This window comes from Rattus norvegicus, chromosome 1 (assembly GCF_036323735.1).
Source record: "Rattus norvegicus strain BN/NHsdMcwi chromosome 1, GRCr8, whole genome shotgun sequence".
NCBI lineage: Eukaryota > Metazoa > Chordata > Mammalia > Rodentia > Muridae > Rattus > Rattus norvegicus.
Window position 1 is genome coordinate 138,387,838 of NC_086019.1, and position 23,349 is coordinate 138,411,186.

The 23,349-nt window shown below is 43.7% G+C and overlaps 1 protein-coding gene across 8 annotated transcripts in view; it reads right to left on the bottom strand.

Moving 5' to 3' along the window:
• Positions 1-430: 430 nt before the first annotated feature.
• The window catches only part of Sv2b (synaptic vesicle glycoprotein 2b), a 174,368-nt gene continuing 151,449 nt past the window's right edge, over positions 431-23,349 (bottom strand). For all 8 annotated transcript variants that reach the window (XM_017588701.3, NM_057207.3, XM_008759493.4 and 5 more), the window contains 5 exon segments: positions 21,816-21,980; positions 11,958-12,091; positions 9,128-9,328; positions 5,017-5,176; positions 431-3,322 (listed from right to left, as the gene is read on the bottom strand). In XM_017588701.3, the coding sequence (XP_017444190.1) occupies positions 3,139-3,322; positions 5,017-5,176; positions 9,128-9,328; positions 11,958-12,091; positions 21,816-21,980 (844 nt within the window). In that variant the 3' untranslated portion in view covers positions 431-3,138.

The following is a 23,349-nucleotide window of genomic DNA, read 5'->3' on the forward strand; positions in this document are numbered from 1 at the left end:
ATGTATCCAGTAAATATATTTTGCAGCATCCTCTACAGCAAAGAAGAACAGAGATATTCATGTTCATAACTGAGAGGGGTCTCCAGTAAAGCAGGTCTGAAGGAGCCTGGTTCAGCTAGGAGGGTTAGTCCACAAAAGGAGACAGCATCGTCCTACACCTTGTTATATAGTCCTCGCACCTGTATACCTGAGCCGCATCATTCACAGTCTACCTTTGAAAGAGTAAGAGAGTTAGGAGAAGAGAGTCTATTGCTTTAGGAATGCAGAGGAGACACAAGTGTGGTAATGTGATCTCTAAGTTCAGTTCCTAGTGGTTCATTCATGGTTATTTTCATTGTTTTGTCATGAGCCAATAGCCAGGGAACCCAAAGAGTGGATTATTACATGATCTCAAGCTCACATGGTACAAATTTCAGAAGCAGGACACCTCTTTCACTAATTAGTTTTAATAAAACGAAAGGTCAAAAGTCAGCATCAGGAGATCCCACAGCACAGTTGAGACTGTTGAAGAAGCAACTCCCAAAGAAGCCATCATAAAACACATCATGAACAGCGAACGGTCTTGCTCAATGAGGGAACAGCTCGTCCCTTTAGCCCTCAGTAGAAACCACTGGGAGTCTCTCAGGGCAAAACAAAAAAAAGAAAAAAAAAGAAAAGAAATGATGGCTAAGAATGTTGTACATTATATCCCAGTGACCTGCCACAGGGACTGTTTTTAAAGACACATTATCTCACCCAGAGTGACAGCAAGTTATGAAGCAGTCAGGTACCATGGCCAGATAATCCTTCATGAAGGAAGCTGCACACCATGGCTGCATCCTTCCCACAACCCATGTGATGGATGGATGGGAATTGCCCTTGGTTGGTTAGGCAATCAGTTTAAGGAGCCATAAATGTAATGTAGAAGACAGAGCTCAGAAACCAAGTACAGTTAGCCTAAAAGGACTGCAGCCACCCACTCCTATGCTTAAAAAATTAACCAGATTTTAAGTTTACAAGATATATCTGGCTGTAAGTGTGGATTCTAACTCTCTTGTACACTTCTTGAGTGGTAACTGCACACTGAGGTCTATTATCCCATTAAAGAATACTGTCATGGGGGATCTATAACCACAGACTTACACGATTCTCTCAGGACCCTAGCCAGTGCATTCCATATCACAGGAAAATGGGAAAGGATGTTACAGCTATGTTACAGAAAGTTTCTCATTATCAACAGAGCATTATCAGTTAATTCCTATAAAACACCGAGAGAAACATGAATACATTCTGTATATTTATATATATTTATATTTGGGGGAATGGGGGTATCACATCAGACCTGATGCATCTTCCTTCCCTGTACAGAAAGTAATGTGTTATAGATAAAGAGGTGGGAACCAGAGAAGCAGAGTAAATGCGTTAGCCAGACTTGAAGATGGGAAGGTCTCAAAAATTTCACTCTGACTTATATTCTAGAGGATTAGGGGGAAATGGCTTGAACTGTCCTGGCATCTAACTATTTCCACAAAACTGAGAAAACACTCAATGTAGCCATTAGTTTGGCTTGGATTTGGGAGGGTTTCTAATAGGCAAAGGTTAGCACTTTGCAACTCTTGTGTGTACTGCGAATAGCGTGAGCAAACTAGTTCTTATGGTCAGATGTTCCCCTGGCCCAGGCAAGTGCAGCTCAGGTGGCAGGAACCCCTGGCTCCCTGTCTCTACCATCCCAGAGGGTTCTAATGAACAAAAGCTGCTACCCCACCATGGCCTCCAAACTACAGGTAAATGGCTGACACCTGCCAGAATGGTATGCCCTGAGTCCTTCCATTTCCACATTCACAGTCCATTCTGGATCTCAGGAAAAGCTTCCTTGGAGCACTGAAGACAGGAATGTATCTCGTGCCTTTTATTTCCTAACGTGCATGCTAATGGCCCATTTCAAAACCCCAGAGCCAGCACATAGAGCATAAATTTCGTATAGGTCCTAAATGCTGTAATAAAAGTGCATTGTGTTTTCCTTTGAAATCAAACAGTAAGGACTCACACTTTGAAGAACTGTGATTTCATTTTCCCATCCTTGGCCAGTTACCTGTGTTGTTTTGTTTTGTTTTTCTTTAAAAGGAAAATGCAAGCAGCCATTAAAAAATAAAAATAAAAATAAACCTTTCTTCCTGTTCTTCCTGGGTAAACAGCATCAAACGACCCATGGACCTGAGTTTCACAAGCGATCAGCATTGGAGAGAAAAGTAACTGCCCTACCAAGTTGAAGAAAAATTCCCAGGTAAAGGAAATAGCATGTGGCTTGCCAAGTACATCCTCCTGACAGCAGGCAAGATGGCTGCACTGACATCATGCTTAAACATCATCCATTTGCACCAGTTTCCTGGGACCTTGAATGGCGAGTTCTCCCCAAATTCGGCTAAAATGCTGGCAATCTTAGCAGCTACCATTTGTGGGAATAAAACCTCAAAACTGCTATATACAAACATAGTTTACATAATAACCAACCTCAAGTGTCTCTGAGTAGAGCAAAACCATAATAAATATCACTCTTGACGTGTCACCTCTTCTTTGTGCAAAGTTCAGGACGCTTGAGATGAAAAGTCAGTCTATATACATTTTGCTTCAATATTGGGTTTTTCTATATCAGAGTATCTTCAATACTACCGTGCCAATTTTCAAAAGGAAAATATGATAGGTGATACTTTCAAATGCAAATATATAGTCTGTTCTGTGAATCTGATATTTATGTATTGATCCCACTCCCAACTGAGGCAATCTGCTAGGTCACTGGGCTCCCAGAAGCTACATAGAGGAGATTAAGTGTTTCTTGTCCTCAATGTCAGTCTGAAATGCAAGCAATTTCTTGCTTACTATATGGATTTACTGGAGTGTCCTCCCCCTGCCTTGGATCGAGAGACCTGAAGCTAAGCGCACAGCTCTGGGATCCTAAGGTTGACTCTGGGCACCCCTAGCCAATGACCTGAGTTAAAAACGTATTAACAACTGAAGTGGGTCCTAAACTAGGGATCACACAGTCCATTTCTCCTTCTGTGCTGTCCGTGGTGTCCTGTGGACAGTGAGAGGCAGGAGGTGTGGCTGTGCTGAAGTGTCCTGAAAAAAGATCTTCCCATCTTCCTCTCCCCACGGTGCTGTTCACATCAGGACCTGCTCTCGAGTCTCTGGCAGTCGAAGGGCAACCAAGCCACCTCCAACCAGAGAAGCAGCAGCCAGAAGGATGGGGACCACTTTGGTGATCCCAACAAAAGAAGCAAAGATAGTGTTTCCCAGGATGGCACCAAGTTTGCACAGTCCATTGAGGATGCCGAAGGCAGTGGCCCTGCAAAAGAAAAAGACAGCAAAGGATTCTGAAATTCTGGGCCTCCCTACACGAGCAGCAGTATGTTCTATCCTTGTTATAAGAGGAAGAGTTGTGGGAGTGAGCCTCTTACCTGAATATAAAAGCACCGTTTTCATTTTAGCCAACACTTTCCAGCGTTGAAATAAAGTGAATGAAATAAGAATATAGGGATATCTGGACTAATGGCCACCATTAACATTTTGGATTGCCTTCAAGCTTCTTTATGTTCCCAAGCATACCTCTAATTTAAAATAGTTGCAAATGGTACATGCTTCTAGAAAAATATCAAAAAATAAATAAAGCTGCATGCAAAATGAAGTGTGAGTAACTCTCCTGTGGCAAAGACTACTGGCTGACCCTGCAATGCAGATCCCCAAGTGTAAGACTACATTTCCCAGAGTTCCTTACCCTGGCTATATGCATATGACTTAGGCCAGTGAGACAGAAGTGCACTTGAGAAATTTCCTGAGAGAGGTTGTGAGGGGGCTTCTACTCTCTTCCTTTATTTTTTTCCCCTTTATCTTACTTCCTGCAACAGAGATGGTCCAGGCAAGGGAGAGTAACAACACAGGAGACTATGCTTGCTCTTATAAATAAAATTTAAAATGTTTTTTTCCAACTTTCCAGGGTGGGAGGAGCCTCGCTGAATTTTGAATGCACTATTATAATTGGAAAAAAAATTTAAATAAAACTTGACATTTTTATAAGAGTAAATTACCTTGTCCACAGTGAAGCGTGTCTTGGTTTCTACTTTATGTCTTCCTTTATATTGAAGTAGAAGTGTGTGGTTTTAGTCATGTTTCAGGCTGGTTTCTAAATATTCTATCATTTCTGCTATTATCAGATTATTTTGATTGCATTTTAATTTTTTGGTATAGCTAAACATGTAGATGTTCTAAGGTGTTTTTTTTTTCATGATCATCAATTGTTTCTAAGTGTCTCTTCATTTCAATTTCCTAAATTTCCTACCTGTAAAACAACACGCCACTCAACAATGACCACTATTCTGTCCCTTACTATTTATAAAACTTAGCATTCGTTACTCAGGAAAGAGGCTTCAAATATGTTCTGCCAGCCAACCCAGAAGCTCTGTCATTGGCTTTGGAATATCACTAAAATACTCTTCAGAACTCCATTTACCCATCCTCCATAGCATGCCTTTTCCTCATGAGCACTTATCTGCTGTACACAGAGCTCAAGATCCCCTTCACACAGAGAAACACCTACCAGGTAATGGACTTGACCCTCTGCTTTTAAACAAAGAGTAAACCCTGGCATCCTGGACCACTCTGCCTCCATCTGCCTTCTCTTCCTTCCTCTTGAGCCCCATCCCATCCATGTTGTTCCAAATCTTCATGTTTTCTCCTTAGTTCCCACTGGCAGGCCTGTGCTCAGCTGCCATTGCAGAAGGCTTTAGTCATTCTAATCCTTCTGCTGAGACAGCTTACTCTTGCCCTCTGGTTCTTGTCACTCACTCAATCCTATAAAACCCTAGCCTACCCAAGTCCAGGCTGCTGTCACATCTTGGAGAGAGAGTCAGTTGCCTAGGAGACCATTGGAACATGGACTCCAAGAAGATCAAGACTATATGTGGTCCAAGATTCAGCGGGAGGTGGGCTTCTGAGCAAAGTAATTCAAACTGGTTCTAGAGGAAACCCCAAGGAAGAACTGACCTCTGGTTGGTGGGATACAGCTCTACTGTGATCACATCCAGAGCATTCCAGGCTGCAATGCTGGTCCCACAGAACAGGCATTGCCAGCCGATCATCGCAGACTCGCTGTTGCCAAAAAACAGGAAGAAGCAGCAGACTGCAGAGATGAGCATGGAGCCACCTGTGGAGACAAAGGTGGAAAGAAACATGAAGCCTGGGTCCTAGAGGATTTGCCCATCTCCAACCTCATAGGTTCAGCTGAAGTAACATGTCACCTAGGTTACTAGGTCCAACTTCCACTTGGGAGGAGCACGAATGGAAAAAAATAAACTCATACATATTTTAAATACAAGCACATACAATGGAAAAGTAAATATTGACATGTACACGCAGAAAGAGTGGGTATACATTTATATGCAACTCAAAATTTAAGATATTAAGAGTTAGCTGCTTTTTTCTAAAGAAATGTAAAAAATAAACAAATTAAGAACCAGAGCTCATATAGCTTACATTCCAATGTGAACACATTTGCGGGTGGACTACAGAGGGAAAATTCCAGACTGGCTGTTCTGCTTCTCCACCTGTGATCTGTTCTGGTTTGAATTTTCAATGCCCCTCAAAAGCACCTATGTTGAATGAAGTGTTGTCCACAAGGCAGCCATACTCAGAAGTAGAGCCTCTGGGGGGGCCTCTGGGCTCATGAATAGATTAATCATTTATGGATTCATAGTTTAATAGCATCTGGAGGAAGAGCTCTTTAATAAAAGGAAGCTCCCTGTGCTCCCAGGCCACCATGTGGTAAGCAGCTTTTCACTATCACGTTCTCCCTGCCATGACGCTGTGCCCTAACACAAACCCTGCAACAGTGGAGGCAAAGGGCTGTGAACCAAAATCTCTAAAGTCAGGAATCAAAATAAATATGTCTTCCTTCTAAGTACAAAGCCTGGGGTGTTTGTCACAGCAACAGAAATAGGACTAATACTTCCCCATCCCCACCCCAGAGATCTCTCTGCCTCCACAGAACCTCCCTGAGAAGCTTAGAACCATTATCACCATGATGAGAAGAAAGAGGGTAGGACTACTCAGTGACTGCCTTCCCATTTTAGAAGCTCCATTTTGGGCAATGGCTAAGTCCCTCCAGGACCACAACTCTGTCCAGGTTATTCTCCTATTACTGTTTAAGGTTCCACTGGGCTCTGTGAATGCTGTTTTCTCCCCTGATTCCTACCACCATTGGATGACAGCTGCCTCCCACTTTTGCCAGAGAGTCTTGCCTCTCTTAGTCCTCTCAACCCTGGCCGCATGCATAAAGCTGTCCATCAACAATGTTTTTTCAGTAGGCCATTCAGGTGAATTCCCTGACTAGGAATCTCACTGAGAGAGGTGGTAATAAGAGACCCCATTTTAAAAATGGCTATAGTAAACACCCTTCCAAACCCAGGAAGTCCACCCAGGGGCAATTGGGAAGCCTTGGGTTGGTTCTCATCATGATTGAGTAGACTACAGTCCTGAAAGGGGCTGGAATCATGTGGGGATGGGGCCAAAAGAAAGAAAGCAAAAGCAATGATCCCCAATAAGGAAGTGGTGAGCTCCCCACCACCTTCAGGGCAATGGGAACAAGTATCCTCCTTGCAAGGAAACCAAATGCTTTCTGACTCTATCAAAAATCACCTTCCTGATGGGATCTCACCCTGGAATCCCACAGGGACCCCGGGCTGTAAGAACAGTGGGAAGTGTAAGCCTGTAAGTGTAAGGAGCTGGGGAATAACTATCCATCCGGATCCTGCATCCTCTGCGAAGGTTCAGGGCTGTAAGCAGATGCTCTAGGCTTTTTCTAACAGCCAAGGGGGAAGCATAGGGGAAGGATGCTGGCATCTATGGGCCACAAGAGTCCTGAGAGCAATTCCCTCCAAACACATGCTCTACTCCAAGAGAGAGATGTGATTCTTAGGTAATAATTATAACTAATAAAACACCACTGTCAACTTAAGCTATGATCAAGGAGCGTCCTCGTCTCTATGTTAACTGCTCCTACCATAAATGCACATGGTCCATTGCCCCACCATTTCCATAATCCTGATTCTTCTTCTGATTAAGAGGCCTGAGTTCAAGATCAAGCCTCACCACTTTCTGTCTGTGTGACTCTGGAAAGATCATTTACCTGCTCCTGCAGAGTCTCATTTTCCCCTCTGTAAAATGTTAATATCAATAGTACCCACCCTGTGGGGTTTATGAAATGCTTGGAACACAGCCTGGTGGACAAGCATCCCAGTGTTCGTTAAATGAAATCTCTAGTTTGTGTCTGTCTCTCTCAATCCATCTTTTGCTCTTTAAACATGAGGATGTTGATGGTCTCAATTACTGTTATATTCCCATAGCTTCCTCCACAGTCTGGCACAGAGGAAGGACTATATAAATAAATGTTTATTAAGTGAATAAATGAGTGTGTAACTAACAGCTTCATTATGAAAACTTCGACTCTGCCCTTAACAAGAAATGACTTCTCCCAGATGAGAGCCCTGAGGAGTATCAGGACCAAGCTGCAGCAGTCTCTGAGGGTCCTAGAAAAAGCTGCCTCAAAGTAGCTCTCTGCATCCCATGGTGACATGATAGAAGGGAAGCTTCACAGGCCATCTAGTGCTCATTATGAACTGAGAGTGTTATAGCTGGTCAACATGCCAACATTTAAAGAAAGTGTGTGTGGGGTGTGTGTGTGTGTGTGTGTGTGTGTGTGTGTGTGTGTGTGTGTGTGTGTGTGTGTGGTGTGTATTATTCAAGAGTCTTCTGACAAGAAGACACTTCCCCCTAACAGAGGCAGCTCAGTCTGCTGTACCCATGTGACAACTTCCCTTTTTTCTAATAAGATGCCAAAGCCAAGATCACAGGCACATCTTGTGTTTGTCATTCTGAAAATTCATTTCCTAGTTATGATAATAAATCAAGTACAATCCAAACGCCAAGGAAGGTTTCTTCCCACCAAGACTTGATTTGTTTTCTCTTCTCCAATAAAATGACAATGTGATTGATTTTGTTTCCCTTTGTGTTCCAACACTGGAAAATGTAGTATTCATTCTCCCAATCAACAACATCCTGAAGGCACATCGTTAATGGCTTCTTTATTAACGTGCCTCCCTCCTTCTTTTCCTAGCACTGCTCTTGGCTCACATTTCGAGCACACTCTCATGGCCCTCGGTGCACACATTTCACTTCTATTGACTCCTCACAGCACTGTGTCAGTATCCAGCCATGCACATTGCTACTGGAAGGAAGCAAGGCAGAAGTGAATACAGCAACTCCAGTCTTATAAGACATTTGGGCTGTATTAACCCTCACAAATTTCTGCCAGTTAATATTCCTCATATTATTAGGAAACCAAAACCCAGAGAAAGGGCCTATGTTCAAAAATCAAATGGCCTTATGTACAAGAATTTCAACAGGAGTCCAACAAAGCCTAAAGTAATTTTCTGCAATTTAGAAGTTTGTATTTTTTATTTATTCACCTATTCACTCACACCTTCGTGCACACATAATAAAAATTAATCACGTCTCTTAGTCCCTCTCACGTTCACTATTAAACAACAGAAAGTTGCTATCAAATAAGAAAAATAATGGGCTTTGCCTTAGGCCATCAAACTATCATTAAATAACATTTTACATATTTCCCATGATAATGTTATGAAGCAGGTAAGGCAGATCTGTTTCATTATCATTATGGGAGTGCTAATAGAACACTCTAGAAGTGATGAAGAGCCTCTTCCCAGCCCTCAACCCCTTTACATGAAGCCCTAGGATTCTGTAACCATGCCCCTTGATTTTACAGCAGCAGATCCAACATCACGACATGTAATATTTCTTTCAGTTTTTTAATTCTGAAGGCCTTTTAATTAAAGATTTATTGATTTAAGAGTACACTGTAGCTCTCCGCAGACACACCAGAAGAGGGCATCAGATCTCATCACAGATAGTTGTGAGCCACCATGTGGTTGGCTGGGAATTGAACTCAGACTCTCTAGAAGAGCGTTCAGTGCTCTTAATTGCTGAGCCATCTTTCTAGCCCGAAATAATTTCTTTAAGAGAAGGAAACAAGCCATTGTGGCCAGGAGACCCAAATTTTCCATTGTGAGCAACTTACCAATCATCTTAAGTCTTCCGATTCTGTCCATGAGCAGGGCAGAAATTATGTTCCCAGGCAAGACAGACAGGCTGCCGAGGAAGCTGACGAGGTAAATCAGAAAATCATTGTCCTCTTCAAAGTCCATGTGGCAGCCCTCCTTCTGCTCCAGAAAGGTGGAATTGATAAACCGACAGTCAATGAACTTGTGTTTGTAGAGGTCTGGGGAGAGAAAGAGGCTTTGGTTCATGTGAGTGGATGGGAGCCGGGTAAAGAAAGCAGACGCATCGATGACCTCTTTATGGACAAGCTGTGACCTCAAAGTCACAATGATCTTTGGCCAAAAATTTAATAATCTGCTCCTCAAGTTCCTATAATAGAGAAAAGTGAAACTAATGCTAATTTTAGAGACATTTTTATATGTGTATGTTTTGTGCTATGTGTATGTGTGTTCACATGTGTAGGGGCATATATGTGTGTGCACATGCATATTGAGACCTGAAGCTGTTGCATATCTTTTCAATTACTCTCCATTTTACCTATTAAGGTAGGGTCCTTCACTGAAACTGGAGCTCACTTATTCCTGTTAGTCAAGCTTGCTAGCTCACCCTGGGGATCCCCCATCTCTGCCACCCTAGTGCTGGGATTACACACATCAGTCACCATTCCTGAGCATATGAACTCCAGTCCTCACACCTATGTGGTAAACACATCATCTAAACCGATCTTCCCTGCCCCTGAGAATCCTGTCTGTCCCAGTAATGTGGCACAGGGGGCCAGACACTGGCTGGGACACTGCGCTGAAGTACTCTATCTTAGAGAGTAGAACTTAAAAGTTGGTGGTAGGGATTAGCAAAAATAGTAAAGTGTTATCTGCGAAAGGATGAAGACCTGGGTTTGATTCCCCAGAACCTGCACAGAAAGCTGAGCATGGTGGCACAAATTTGTAATCCCAGCGCTGAATAGATGAGTAGATTGATGAGGCTTGTCAGTCAGCCATTATAGCCTGATCGAAGAGTTTCAGGTCCTGTTAAGAGACCCTACCTCAAAACACAAGGTGGAGACTAACTGACGATCAATAACCAAGGTTGACTTCTGGCATACACATAGACATGTGTGCGTACACACACACACACACACACACACACACACTGTCTATGCACATGAATTAGGACCAGCCTACTGCAGAGACCAGGCAGTATTTTAATTCAAAATCCTAAACTGTCTCAAAAGTAAAAAGCACTTGCCCTGAAAACGATTCCCATCTTCTGACATTATCAAAGAGCAACTTCTCTAGGAGAAAGAATGCTAACTAGGTAAATCTGGGTTGGAGTGGCTGACCCTATCCTGAACACTTATCTCCCTGAGCATCTACCTATAAAACCAAAGGTCTGCAGGGGCTGGGATCAGATGGGAACATGCCTACCATACAAGCACAGGATCAGATGGGAGCATGCCTACCATACAAGCACAGGATCAGATGGGAACATGCCTACCATACAAGCACAGGATCAGATGGGAGCATGCCTACCATACAAGCACAGGATCAGATGGGAACATGCCTACCATACAAGCATAGGATCTGAGTTCAGATGCCTATCCCCCACATTAAAAATTAAAAAGTCCCAAGTATAGTAGCATGTTCCTCTAATCCTAGATTTTGGAAAGTGGCCACAGGAGGATCTCCAGGGCTTATTAACCTGGTAGTCCAGCTGAGTCAGGGAGCCCCAGGGTCAGTGAGAGACCCTGTCTCAAAATGTAAGATGTAGTGATTGAAATCCATTCAGCATCAGCCTCTAACTTCAATATGTGCATACACATGCCTGATGCACACACACACACACACACACACACACACACACACACACACACACAATGTGCAAATGAAGAGGCATCTTTTGAACTTGAAAGAATAAAAGGTATTTTAATGACAATGGAGCTTCTGGAATCTGTTAATTTTTAAGGTAAAGCCAGGAAAAAAATTCAGGAAGGAATGTCTAATAGATTATTAGAGACAAGATGGTAATGCTTCTGAGGCTGGGAACATGAAGAGAAAAGTTGTCATATAAATTATCTGTTGACCACAAGGAGGAAGCAGAAATATGTACATGAAGCAAGAAGTCCAGTGCAAGGCGATTTTTGAACCATGTCATTGAGAAGTGGATTCAAACTCCGTCTCTTTGCTACCTGTGGCCTTGATCAATTGCTTAAGTCTGTTTCCTCAGCTCAAGGCAGGGATAATCAGAATACAGTTCTCCGCTGAGACCCTGGAGGGCTCTGGTAATACTCAGCTGCACTGAGAGGTTGTTAAGCCTTGATGAGCACAGTAGAAGTAGCAAGAGTGGTGGAGCAGTAGAATTCTGGGCTTTGTTTATAATCATGAAAATCGGAAACAGTGTGTGATTCTAAAATGTTCCTTGTGCCTTGCCTTACGCACTGAATCTGCACAGAAGTAACAATTCACCTTTTATTTATTATTGAGTTTATTAATCATGCAAGTTTTAAATTATGCACAGTCTTCAGGGATGAATTCTGGGGGGAAATGTAGCTATCCTAGAATGCTGGTTTTAGGAATGTCATACTGTGATTTTTGTATAGTATCAGTCTTGTTCAGATGAGGTCATTTGGCCAGAATTTTTGCTTTAATTTATATATGATTGAAAAAACCCAAGGTATAGACTAAGCAAATGTCAGAATGGTATCTAATGTATGGTAGAAGCCATTTCTCTCCCACGGAAGCTGGCACTGATGGCTACGAATCCCTTCACTCCTGCTTCAACTCTGACTATGGGCTTTGGTTCTAAGCCCCAGTCCACCTTCACGTATTCCTCCCCGTGTGCCCTCTTCTTACCTGTGTTGTAGAAGGTAGTCGATTCAATGGTGCAGTTCTTGAAATAAGTATCTGTGGATGTCACATCTTCAAAATAGCATTTGTCAAAGAATGTGTCCTCAAAGAGGACATGCTTAAAGTACATCTTTATGAACCTGTGGGGAAGACAGCACCCTTGAGTGAAGCGTCCCAGGGAAAGGAGGATATTTGTGACCAAATGGAAAGCACGGAAGAACAAAATCAAGAGCTGTGTGGCAAAGGTAGCAGAACACGACTGCAAGCCAGACCACTGCCCATTTTCGTGGCTGCTTTTCTGTTGCTGGCAACAGGCTCTGAGGCCATGGAAGACAGCATCTCATCCAGATATGCACGGAAGCGCCTGTGCCCATGGCATAATTCCCAAATTCCAATCTGTGGACCTTCCCATCAGAGTGATGGAAATGTGGAAAGCATGAAATAGAGATATCACCAACCACTCACTTTCCCATGAGCCTTGAACCTGTGCAAATCCCCAGGCTAGACCTACATGTGGGCAGATAAGCACTGTCCTGCACAGAATGTAATTGATGCAGCTCCTTTGGAAAATAGTTTCACAAAATATAACTTGTACACTTCCTTTGACTTAGGAATTATCTTACATGTATTTGCTCATATATCCAAAAGGATAATGCTGGTCTTCATAACAACATTGCTTATAATAGCAATGGATTACTACATGCATTCAGCTACAGGTGTATATATGTGCATACCTGAGAGCCAGAGAGACAACGGACAGACACCATACAGGCAGATCTATATTTATTAATATGGAATGATATTTAAGATATGTCAAGTGAGCCAAGTGTAATGGTACTCTTGTAATCTCATCTCTTGGTGAGATTGCAACAGGAGGATTGCCTTGAGTTTGGGACTACCTAGTGAGTTTCTAGACAGCCTGGTTGCAAGCAAGCCTCTGTCTAGGAAGGAAAGAAGAAAGGGAGAGAGGGAGGAAAGAAAAGGCTTATATAATAAATAGAAATATTTAAATCAAGATATAATATAGAGTTGACAGAATATGACAAATATTTTCAAATACATCTTCAGAGTTATATCACAAAGTAAAAGCAGTTGTGGGGTCCAGAATTGATATAAGAAGGAGAGAGACTATATCAACTTAATTTTCACCAAAGGTATGTGGGTGTTGTTGTGTTGTTGTTGTTGTTGTTGCTATTGTTATTGTTTTGGTTTTGGTTTGTCTGTTTGTTCTCACTTAAAAGCATCCCATCAATAAGTGGGCAAGGCATCTGGATACTTATGAGGTACAGCCACACTGGGGAGCCGCTTGGGACAGCTCCAATTCCCTTGTCACTTGAGCATGTCCATCTCCTCCACTGCAGCATGGTCAGATGTTTAAGCTGGAAGCCTTTGGATAAGTTTTCACTTGTGAACAATTACAAGCCACTCATTCCTTCACACATTTGCACAGTCTTTCAGAGCATGGCACTAACACTCATAGATACTAGGTCTCGTCCTGTGCGTAGAGAGAAAAACCACGTTCCCCACCTTTCGATCTAAGTGTCGGGGAAAAGTGATGCTTTAAGCAAACTAGACCACTGACAGATACTGGAATCCCAGGGACAGAGCAACACAGGGTGCTGAGGGCCATTGGCCCTCTTCAACACCCAGGATGATGCATTTTCTGGCCGTGTGTAATGACCAGTGTTCCACTGTGCATTGCTCAGAGCTAACCCAGCAATACTCATCATTAACTTCTGCAAAGGGACCTCCCTCCCCAAAAGAAGACTCGGGCCAGTGATTGCCACAGTGATCGCCCCTGACCACATCATCAGAATAAAACTAGGAAACTATTGTTAAATATTCAGTTTCCATTGCTGGACATGGTGGTGAGCAACTGCAATACCGGCACGGGGAGTCCTGAGGCGGGAGGAGTTCAAGGCCAGCCTGAGATATATAGTGAGAGCTCATCTCAAATTCATATTTGCCTAAGACAGAGATCAGATTATTACACTTTCAAAGTTTGCGGTAATTATTGGTCTAGAAAATAGAAGCACTCTGTGGAGAAGAGCCTGCAGATGATCACAGTAGGAACATAAGTGAGCCTTATAGGAGTGAGAAGGAAAACTGGGGTCAGGTTGACTTCGTCAACCCAGATCAAGACTTTGGGATTCTGATGACAAGAAGTTTACTCCCAACAAACTTAAGCAGTATAATTAGGAAGTTCCCTAGTGTAATACAATCCCAGGTGCACAAGGAAGTAAAATCGCATCAAAACTCCCTGTACCAGGTTAACATCCTAGGGGAAATATGGCCTGGTCTCGTCATACGGATAGCATAGAGGTCATTTGGGCTATTAACCACCTCTGGTCCTGGTTGTGAGAGTTTGGGGGACCCCTGGCTGTGAGGGTCACTTACATTACTAGCCACGTTTAGTCCTGCTTGTAGCATCTCAATATGGCCTAGACCAACAGACAAAACAATCACCAGGCTATTAATCACTTCCAAATCCCAGTTTTCTGGATGAAAGAACAGTTTTTAAATCCTGAGTGCTCACATTTCCTAGTTTCTCTGGAGATCTGTAGGCACAAGGCCTTTAGTGATGGGCTCCCAACAACTTTCAATTATTTTTCTAAGGCACACATTTAGGCGGATATTTAAGCTCGATTACAAAAACTTTCCAGTTTCTAAAGAAAAACTAACTGGGACATGGAAGCTAAAACCTAGCAACCCAGCACAAAGGAGGCTGTGGTAGGCGAATAGCCATGAGTTAGAGGCCAGACTTAGCCACAGAATGAGAGCCTATTGGTGTGGAGAGAGAAGAGTTAGGTGAAACTTTCCTATAATCCCAGCATCCCAGCCTCCTAGCATCCCTGCACCCCAGCATCCCAGTATTCCTGCACCCCAGCATCCCAGCACCCCAGCACCCCAGCACCCCAACATCCCTACATCCCAGCATCCCTGCACCCCAGCACCCCAACATCCCAGCATCCCAGCATCCCTACATCCCAGCATCCCTACATCCCAGCATCCCTGCATCCCAGCATCCCAGCATCCCAGCATCCCTACATCCCAGCATCCCAGCATCCCAGCACCCCAGCATCCCAGCATCCCTACATCCCAGCATCCCTACATCCCAGCATCCCTACATCCCAGCATCCCTACATCCCAGCATCCCTACATCCCAGCATCCCTACATCCCAGCATCCCTACATCCCAGCATCCCTACATCCCAGCATCCCAGCATCCCAGCATCCCTACATCCCAGCATCCCAGCATCCCAGCACCCCAGCATCCCAGCATCCCAGCATCCCAGCATCCCAGCATCCCAGCATCCCAGCATCCCAGCATCCCAGCATCCCTACATCCCAGCATCCCTACATCCCAGCACCCCAGCATCCCTACATCCCAGCATCCCAGCATCCCAGCATCCCAGCATCCCAGCATCCTTACATCCCAGCATCCCAGCACCCCTGTACCCCAGCATCCCAGCATCCCTGCACCCCAGCATCCCAGCACCCCAGCACCCCAGCATCCCAGTATCCCAGCATCCCAGCATTTGGGAGGCAGAGGCAGGAAAATCAGGAATTCAAGACAACCTCAGGTAGGAATCTGTAGCCAGCTTGGCCTATTCAAGACTATGCCACAGAGAGGAAAAGCACGGGGGGAGTGGGAGAGGGGAGGGAAAGAGAGAAACAGAAAAATAATTGGGACTCTTTAGTACAGGAAGATGCCTGTGGTTTCAAATGCTGTACACCAGATGTGTTTACATAGGACAGCTATTCCTGGCTCAGTCTTTGCCTCTCTAAGATATCCTTCTCTTTAATATAATAATGGGCTGGTGACGTGGACTTCGGGGGTATTTTTATATTCTTCCAAGGGTGGCTACGAAAGCTGAGCCATAAATCAAAAATGAATCTGACACAGGCAGACCTTAAAATGTGTCTCCAAGTGGGTTATAAAAAGCCAGCATAAAAAGATAAAAGGAGAAAGGACCAACACATTTTCTGAGTCTCTCCATAAATCATCTCTTCCGATATCTAACTTATACACTGAGTCATCTCAAGAGTCCTCATTTGGAAGGTTTCGGAGGCTGAGAGCAACATGACCAAGAACCAGGTGCAGTGGTATCCATGTTTAATCTCAGAGTATTATGGGTTCAGGCTATATGGTAAGATCCTGTCTTTAAGTACGCGATGTGGTTGGGAAATGAGTTAGCAGAAGACGATGTATCTTTTATTCCTTTAAGGAAAGAGAAGCCACTAGTAATGCAGGATCTGAGACAAAATTATTATGACAACTTTGCTGAGCCCAACAGCAAACTATCCAGTGGATAGCTCCAGATCTGTGATTATACGGATATCCCTGGTTAAACCCAACGGGTGACAAACAAAACAGAAGACTTGAACATGTGAAGAAGGGGTGTCAGGGGTAAGAGGGAGGTAAAGCATGGCAGAGGGGAGTGTAGTCTGAATGCATTGCAATGTATATGTGCATGAAATTGTCAAGGAACGAGGTTAAATAATAAATTTTTAAATTTTAGAAATGAATCATTATCTGGATACTCTGTTTCAGTCACCCTCAGACTCAACGCTCTGTCCACCGAGTGATATAAAAGACACCAGACTCATACCAATGTAGTCCTCGTGTTTGTGGTCTGATGGTGTCACTGTCATGAGACTGACTCTACAGGAAAAGTTGATTATAATTGAGTGTGATCATTGCCAAGTCAGAGGCTAGACTATCCAGTCACCACCCAGACTTAGAAAATCCTGCAGTAGAGCAGACAGAAAGAATGGGACAGATAGAGGATTGGGAAGGATGCTGTGAATGCTGAATAGGGGGCATGGCAGGGCTGTTGCACTCATGAACTAAGAGCAGCCATGGCTACCGTCACAACGGCAAGCCGATACATGCCAGCGGATGGGAGAGGGGCTCTTGAGGCTGTACTCCTAGCTAAGGAATTGTTGGTAATTGATGACTGCTGGGAGAGAGAGAGTCATTTGTCTTCAGGAGCACGCCCCACCCGCTAATAGGCTGTCCGTGCTGTGGTGGATGGTCCCACACCCATGTGCACTTATTTGACTTAATGGGCTATAAAAGAAAAGAGAGGAGGAGTGGGGAGGAAGGGAAAATGAAGGTGAAAGGGGGGGTACTGGGGGGGCCCAGGAGGGAGTATGAGGGAAATTACAGTTGGATATGATCAGAAGTCATTATATACATTATATGCAATTGTCAAAAAACGAAGCAAAAATATTCTTTTTTGAAAAAAATGCATTTGGTAGACTCATCAGGACACATGTCACAACAAAAAGAAAGAATTGCTGAGACTATACATAATTCCAAAGAAATACCAAAATGGAAACACAAAGAAAGAATAAGGACAGAAAAGAACATCTAAAACTATGAAGGAATACAGGACAGTCCAATATAGGTAGCGTTCATAATTCAAGATGGAAAAGGGACAGAATTTGTCAGAAGAAATGCCTGAGGAGATAATGGTGAATAATTTTCCTAAAGGAATATGGAAACAAAACAGTAAGTTAGGTAAGGAACTTGGGACGTTCACAGAGGAGGTATACCAGAAGAAGCACAAGAAAGAGAAGGAAGCAGCATCTTATAAGCAAACAGGTAAGCAACAAATACTAGGTCAGGTGTGAGGCTATGCCTTTAATACCAGCACTTGGAACACAGAGGCAGGCAGACATCTACGAGGTCAAGGCTGTTATGGTCTACATCATAGAGACTTGCAAGACAGCCAGGGCTACAGTGTGAGAGGGGAAGGGAGAAGAAAATATCGAATGCAAAAACTCTCTCTCTCTCTCTCTCTCTCTCTCTCTCTCTCTCTCACACACACACACACACACACACACACACACACATACACACATACATATACACATACAATTAAAATGTACATAGAAATGTTCTATTTAAAATAAAGAACAGTGGTTTTCTTTCAAATGCTGCAAAAACCCCTTTAATATAATTCTTCATGTTGTGATAACCCCAGCCATAAAATTATTTTCATTGCTACTTCATAACTATAATTTTGATACTGTTATGAATAGCAATGCAAATATATGTGTTTTTCTGAGGGCCTTAGGTAACCCCTGTGAAAGGGTCATTTGATCCCAAAGGGGTCGAGACCCACAGCTTGGTATAGAGGAAGTGGGGTCTTCATGTGAGCTTATCTAAGCAAGACCCTTCCCATGCAGGACTTCTACTTTAGTTATACAAGCTAGACAAGCTCTTTCTCATCAGAAAACATTTTTGCAACTGTACTGTAATGGTGAACAATTGTCACCTAAATGGCCAACAACAGAACAGATAGGTGGCAGCATGTGCATGAAATGAAATTCAAATTAAAATAAATGAGTTGTGTAGCTACAATAACCACCACGCGGTAACCACCACACAGCTGCAGCTGCCTGAAAAGGATTTGCCAAGAGCAGGCCCATAAGCAATCAGAGAAGAGGTCCACAAGCCCAGTCCACAAGCCCAGCCCTCCCCATGGGAGCTGTAGGCAGTTGATGGCTGTGGGGGACAGGAAGTCATTGTCCTTAGTGATGTGACCTCCGTGAGTGAACTCCCATGGACAGCTTTGCGCACACGCTCCAGTTAAACCCAGTGAGTCACAATGCAAAAATGAAATCAAAACAAAAAGCCATGAAACTAGAATAGGGACTTGGGGGGGGGGGGTGTTGGTGGGAGTTAGAGGTGCAAGAGACAAAAGGAGATGAGTGCACCTGGAGTCAGTTTTATGCATTTATGAAATTTCCACAGGATAAATGAATTTTAAAAAGAGTTTGGTCCTAAACAAAACAAACAAACAAAAAAAAAGTTGTGAAATCATCAGCACGTGCAGAGCGAGGAGTGGAAGCACACAGCTATAATCCTAGCAGGAGATGGGAGCCGGAAAGCTAAGAACTCAAGGAGATCGTCAGCTACATGACAGGTCTGAGACCAGCCTGGCTACATAAGGCCCTGCCTCAGAAAACCAACAATAATAACAATTAATATGAATTATCTATTCAGCTGAAACTTGACACATACAGAAGACAGTCCGTGCAATGATTATAGATGTAGATTACACTGGGAAACACACAGAAGCATTCACAAATACAAAGCGCCAACTTCTGACCATGGTGATCACTTCCTCCAGAGAGGCAGGAATGGTACCAGTTCAACTCAAGGACTGAAGAACGTAGCTTAGGGAGGTCATTCTCAACTCCAAGGACCTTCTCCTCACCAGAAGGTAACAGGGTTAACAAAGTGGGTACTTAAAGTCTAAGCTAATGACCTAGAGGTGATGTTTTATAGGGCTGAGTACCCCAAATAGTGTTGTCCACATTATTCCCTAGTCTCTCAAAGTACAGAATATTACATCATAAAAAGAAAAGAAGTGAATAGTTATTCAAAGTTGGTAGGATTACAGAACCAATAGCGAAGAAAACTCTTAAGAGCTCAATTAGGCACAAAGCAAGCCTCCAACAATCAACAGAGCTCTTCTGTATTTGCAGTCATGTGTTCAAACCTTTCATTGGGAGAAAGGAACCCTATTTTCAGTGTCCAGCAAAAACACAAAGTGCCCAGAAAGACTATCAAGAAGAACCCACATAAAGCGAGAAATGGTACTGAGAAATGTTCCCACATAATCTACTATGCGATCTATAGCTGAACTGTGACCTCCAAATGCCAGCTGTGAGACTGAACAGCCCAGTATATTCCAGCAATTGCCCATGCTCACCACCTACTATTGGCACTTGTAAAGGACTTTACTGTATTGAAATTAGCCACAGTTAGTGTTTTAAAAGAGGAGCCTGGTGGCATGATGACCTTTCTGGCGGTGCTTGGAATCCGCCTCTGCTCATTGCATGATTCTGCCTTCCCCCTCTGCTCTCCATGCTTCCTGCCATGCTCATTTAGAGGTAAATCTCACGAGCCTCATTTGCACTCCAAGCTACTCGCAGCTGACCTTTAATGGAAGCCCTGTTGACTTTATATGACTTTTAATAAAAAGCCTTTCCATTCCTCGCTGGCAAGTCACCTCTGTGAAGGGTGATGCAGTCCCACTACAGATACAACCCCGAGGGTTCAGAGTACAGCCTCGTGTTTCTTCTGCTGTGAAGAAAAATGGAAATCAGGTCATTACTTCCAGGGTCCTGATCTTCCACAGACAGGAATCAGGCCTCTCCTTGGCATTCTTCCCCGGGCTGACCCACTCACAAGCCAGTGCTGCCAAATCACTATCTCCTTGAAGAAGGCACATCAGTTAGCTAGCTATATAGTTAATACATACTTAGATGGGAGCCCAATCTATTTTTTAATTACTAGTAAGGGTAGCCTAACCTGGCATTTTGACTAAGAATATAAAATATTAATTTAATCCTTTGCCTTTCTTTGAGAAACTCACAAACTCTGAGGCAAACTCTATGTTGGAATGCAGAGGTACCATGATCCATAAAATGCACCAGTGGTTGATCCCCTGGGGTGGGGCCAAAACTGATCTGTGCACTTTGATTTGTTCTTGAGGCCAAGGGAATAGGTTTCTCAGAAGGATCGGATTGGCTTTGAATGGGACCTACAACACATGGAGCAAGTCTGAGGCCCTTCTATAGGAGTCATTTCCTCCATTCGTTTTATAAATCACTTCCATCTACATTTTTAAGCAACAACAACGAGTGCATGGTGTCACGGGGGAAGTATAGGACACAAAGGATGCTGAGGACCAACAGCTTGGAGCTTCGAAAGAAAAAGTATTGTTATGTCCTGACCACCAGGTGGCAGTAAAATACAAGAAGACAAGCTTGGCACATTTTCAAATTTGTCCATGAAGCTAGATAGATTTTTGAATTCAATAGGCTTCAGAGGGGACATTATGTACTCCCTGCGACGGTGCCAATTTTGTGATAAGGTGGAGGATGTGGAGTTAATGGCATTGACAGCGATGTGTCTAGGCCACAGTATCTCCAGAAATCCCACATAATTCTATGGTCACTCACACACCACTTAACTCAGTGACCTTACTAGGTACAGTCCCAGAAGGCAATTTCAAGGGCCCAGGCTCATCTTGAAGAACAATATGACTTGGAGCATATCTTATCTAATGTCCTGTCTCCATCTACTACTTCACCTCCATGGGGCAGCCTCAGAGAGGGAATTCAGCTGTCTAAACTATCCCTGTCATTTGTCCAGCAAGGAGGGCGATGAGTCACATGGACTGAGAAAGCAACCTTTCCAAAATCCGCTGGTTTTCTCCCCTGAGAACAAGACTCCCACTGACCACAGAATATACTAGTCCACCTTCTGAAGTGGTATTATATGAAGAATCACAGAAGATAGTTCCATAATAGCACAGAGAAGCTCAGAATCAAAGGAAAATCTCAATGACTAGACTACGGTTGTTTTTCAGGGATTTTTTTTTCAGGAACCTTAGCATTAGAAGCTCTGGGTCCTTTATTTCCCAGTGCAATGGCAAAACCGGGGTCACTCACACCGTTGTCATCCACACTCTAAGAGCTGGCTAGGTACAGACCACACTCAAAGGATGTGATTCAGCCTAGTGAATAACATGGCACTTGATGGGCTGTGGCGTTCTCTTCCCTTTCATCAAAGGATCAAGTTCTCAGAAAAGATGGGCACATCGGTTACCCTCCACCAAATATCATGTCATCTCATAGTCAGAGCATGAAGGGAACCTGAGGGGTCAGTGCGATATGGATTCAGCCATCAGGGGACCATAGTATCCCTAACAGCCAGAATGGGTTGTGAGGCCCACGGTATCCTTGGAGTCCACCCTTAGTACATTCAACTCTCATCATCCCAGGGAATGCCCAGGGACTGACACTCGGGCCCAAGGAAAGCCCAGGGTTACATACTTACTTATCGTTCACAAGCTTCCCATGTTGGTGGATCTGGTTTTCCATGGTGAAGTTGATTGTGGCGCCATGCACGTGCTCACCAAAAAACACCTTCATTTTAGACTTATATTCTTCATCCTGGAAATACCGGATCATGTCGGGGAACCACACTGTCAGGCCATAGTAACTGCAAGAGAGTAGGCAGAGAATCTAAGAAGACCCCAGGCTGGCTCATTCTTTCAGCAGTAGAATGTGCATCCATGAGGTAGATCACATTTAATGTAGTAATCCGGTTCATTATTAAAAAAAGGAATACAAAATTTGTCACATTTAACCCATCTAAAAGAAGAAAATGATATTCTGAAATGCACTCGATTAAAAGCTCACTTGTTATCAAACAAAAACCAAAACAAAACAAAGCAAAAAACTACTAGTAGGTTAGGGACTGGTGGGTATTTTCCAGCCTATAGAATACACATCTTAACTCAAAAGCCAGAACTGTAGTAAAAGGAGACATGGTAAAGATGTTCTCACTGGTGTGAGGACTGAGACCGCATGCTCTCCACTCAGCAGCACATAGACAACCTAGGTAGATGAAAGGCAGAAAACAGGAAGAGCGCTGAGCAAATAGTTCAGTGGATAAAGTGCTCACTATGCAAGGCTGAGGAGAGGCTTTCAGATCCCCAGCACCAGCATAAGTCAGAGGTAGACAAGATGGCCTAGAGAGGTAAAGTCAGGAAATACTCAGGGCAAGCTGGCTGACTAGAAGAATCAGCAAGACCCAGGTTTGGTGCCATCCTGCCTCAGTAAATAATGTGGAAACAATCTGGGAAGACACCCAACTTTCTTTTTTATTGGTTATTTTATTTATTTACATTTCAAATGTTATCCCCTCTTCCCAGTTTCTCCTCTACAAGCCCTGATCCCCAGCTACCTCCTCCTGCCTCTATGAGGGTGTTCTCCCACCCACCCACCCACTCCTACCTCAGTGTCCTAGTGTTCCTCTATCCTGGGGTCACCAAGCCTCCATGTGACCAAGGGCCTCCCCTCCCAGTGATGCCAGATAAGGCCATCCTCTGCTACATATGCAGCTAGAGCCATGGGTCACTCCATGTGTACTTTTTGGTTGGTGGTTTAGTCCCTGGGAGCTTTGGGGGGTCTGGTTGGTTGATATTGTTGTTCTTCCTATGGGGTTGCAAACCCTTTCAGCCCCTACAGTCCTTGCCCTAACTTCCCCATTGGGGTCTCCATTCTCAGTCCACTGTTTGGCTGTGTACGTCGAATCTGTATTGGTCCGGCTCTGGCAGAGCCTCTCAGGGGACTGCTATCCTGGGTTCCTGTCAGTAAGCACTTCTTGGCATCAGAAATAGTGTCTGGGTTTGACACCCAACTTTTAATGTCTGGCTTACATAGACACACACACACACACACACACACACACACACACACACAAAGAGAGAAAGAGAAACATACATATACACCCCACATATTCACATGAAACACAGAAACACAAAACATAAAACATAAAAGCAGCTCTCCTTTTGAATGGTATAGAT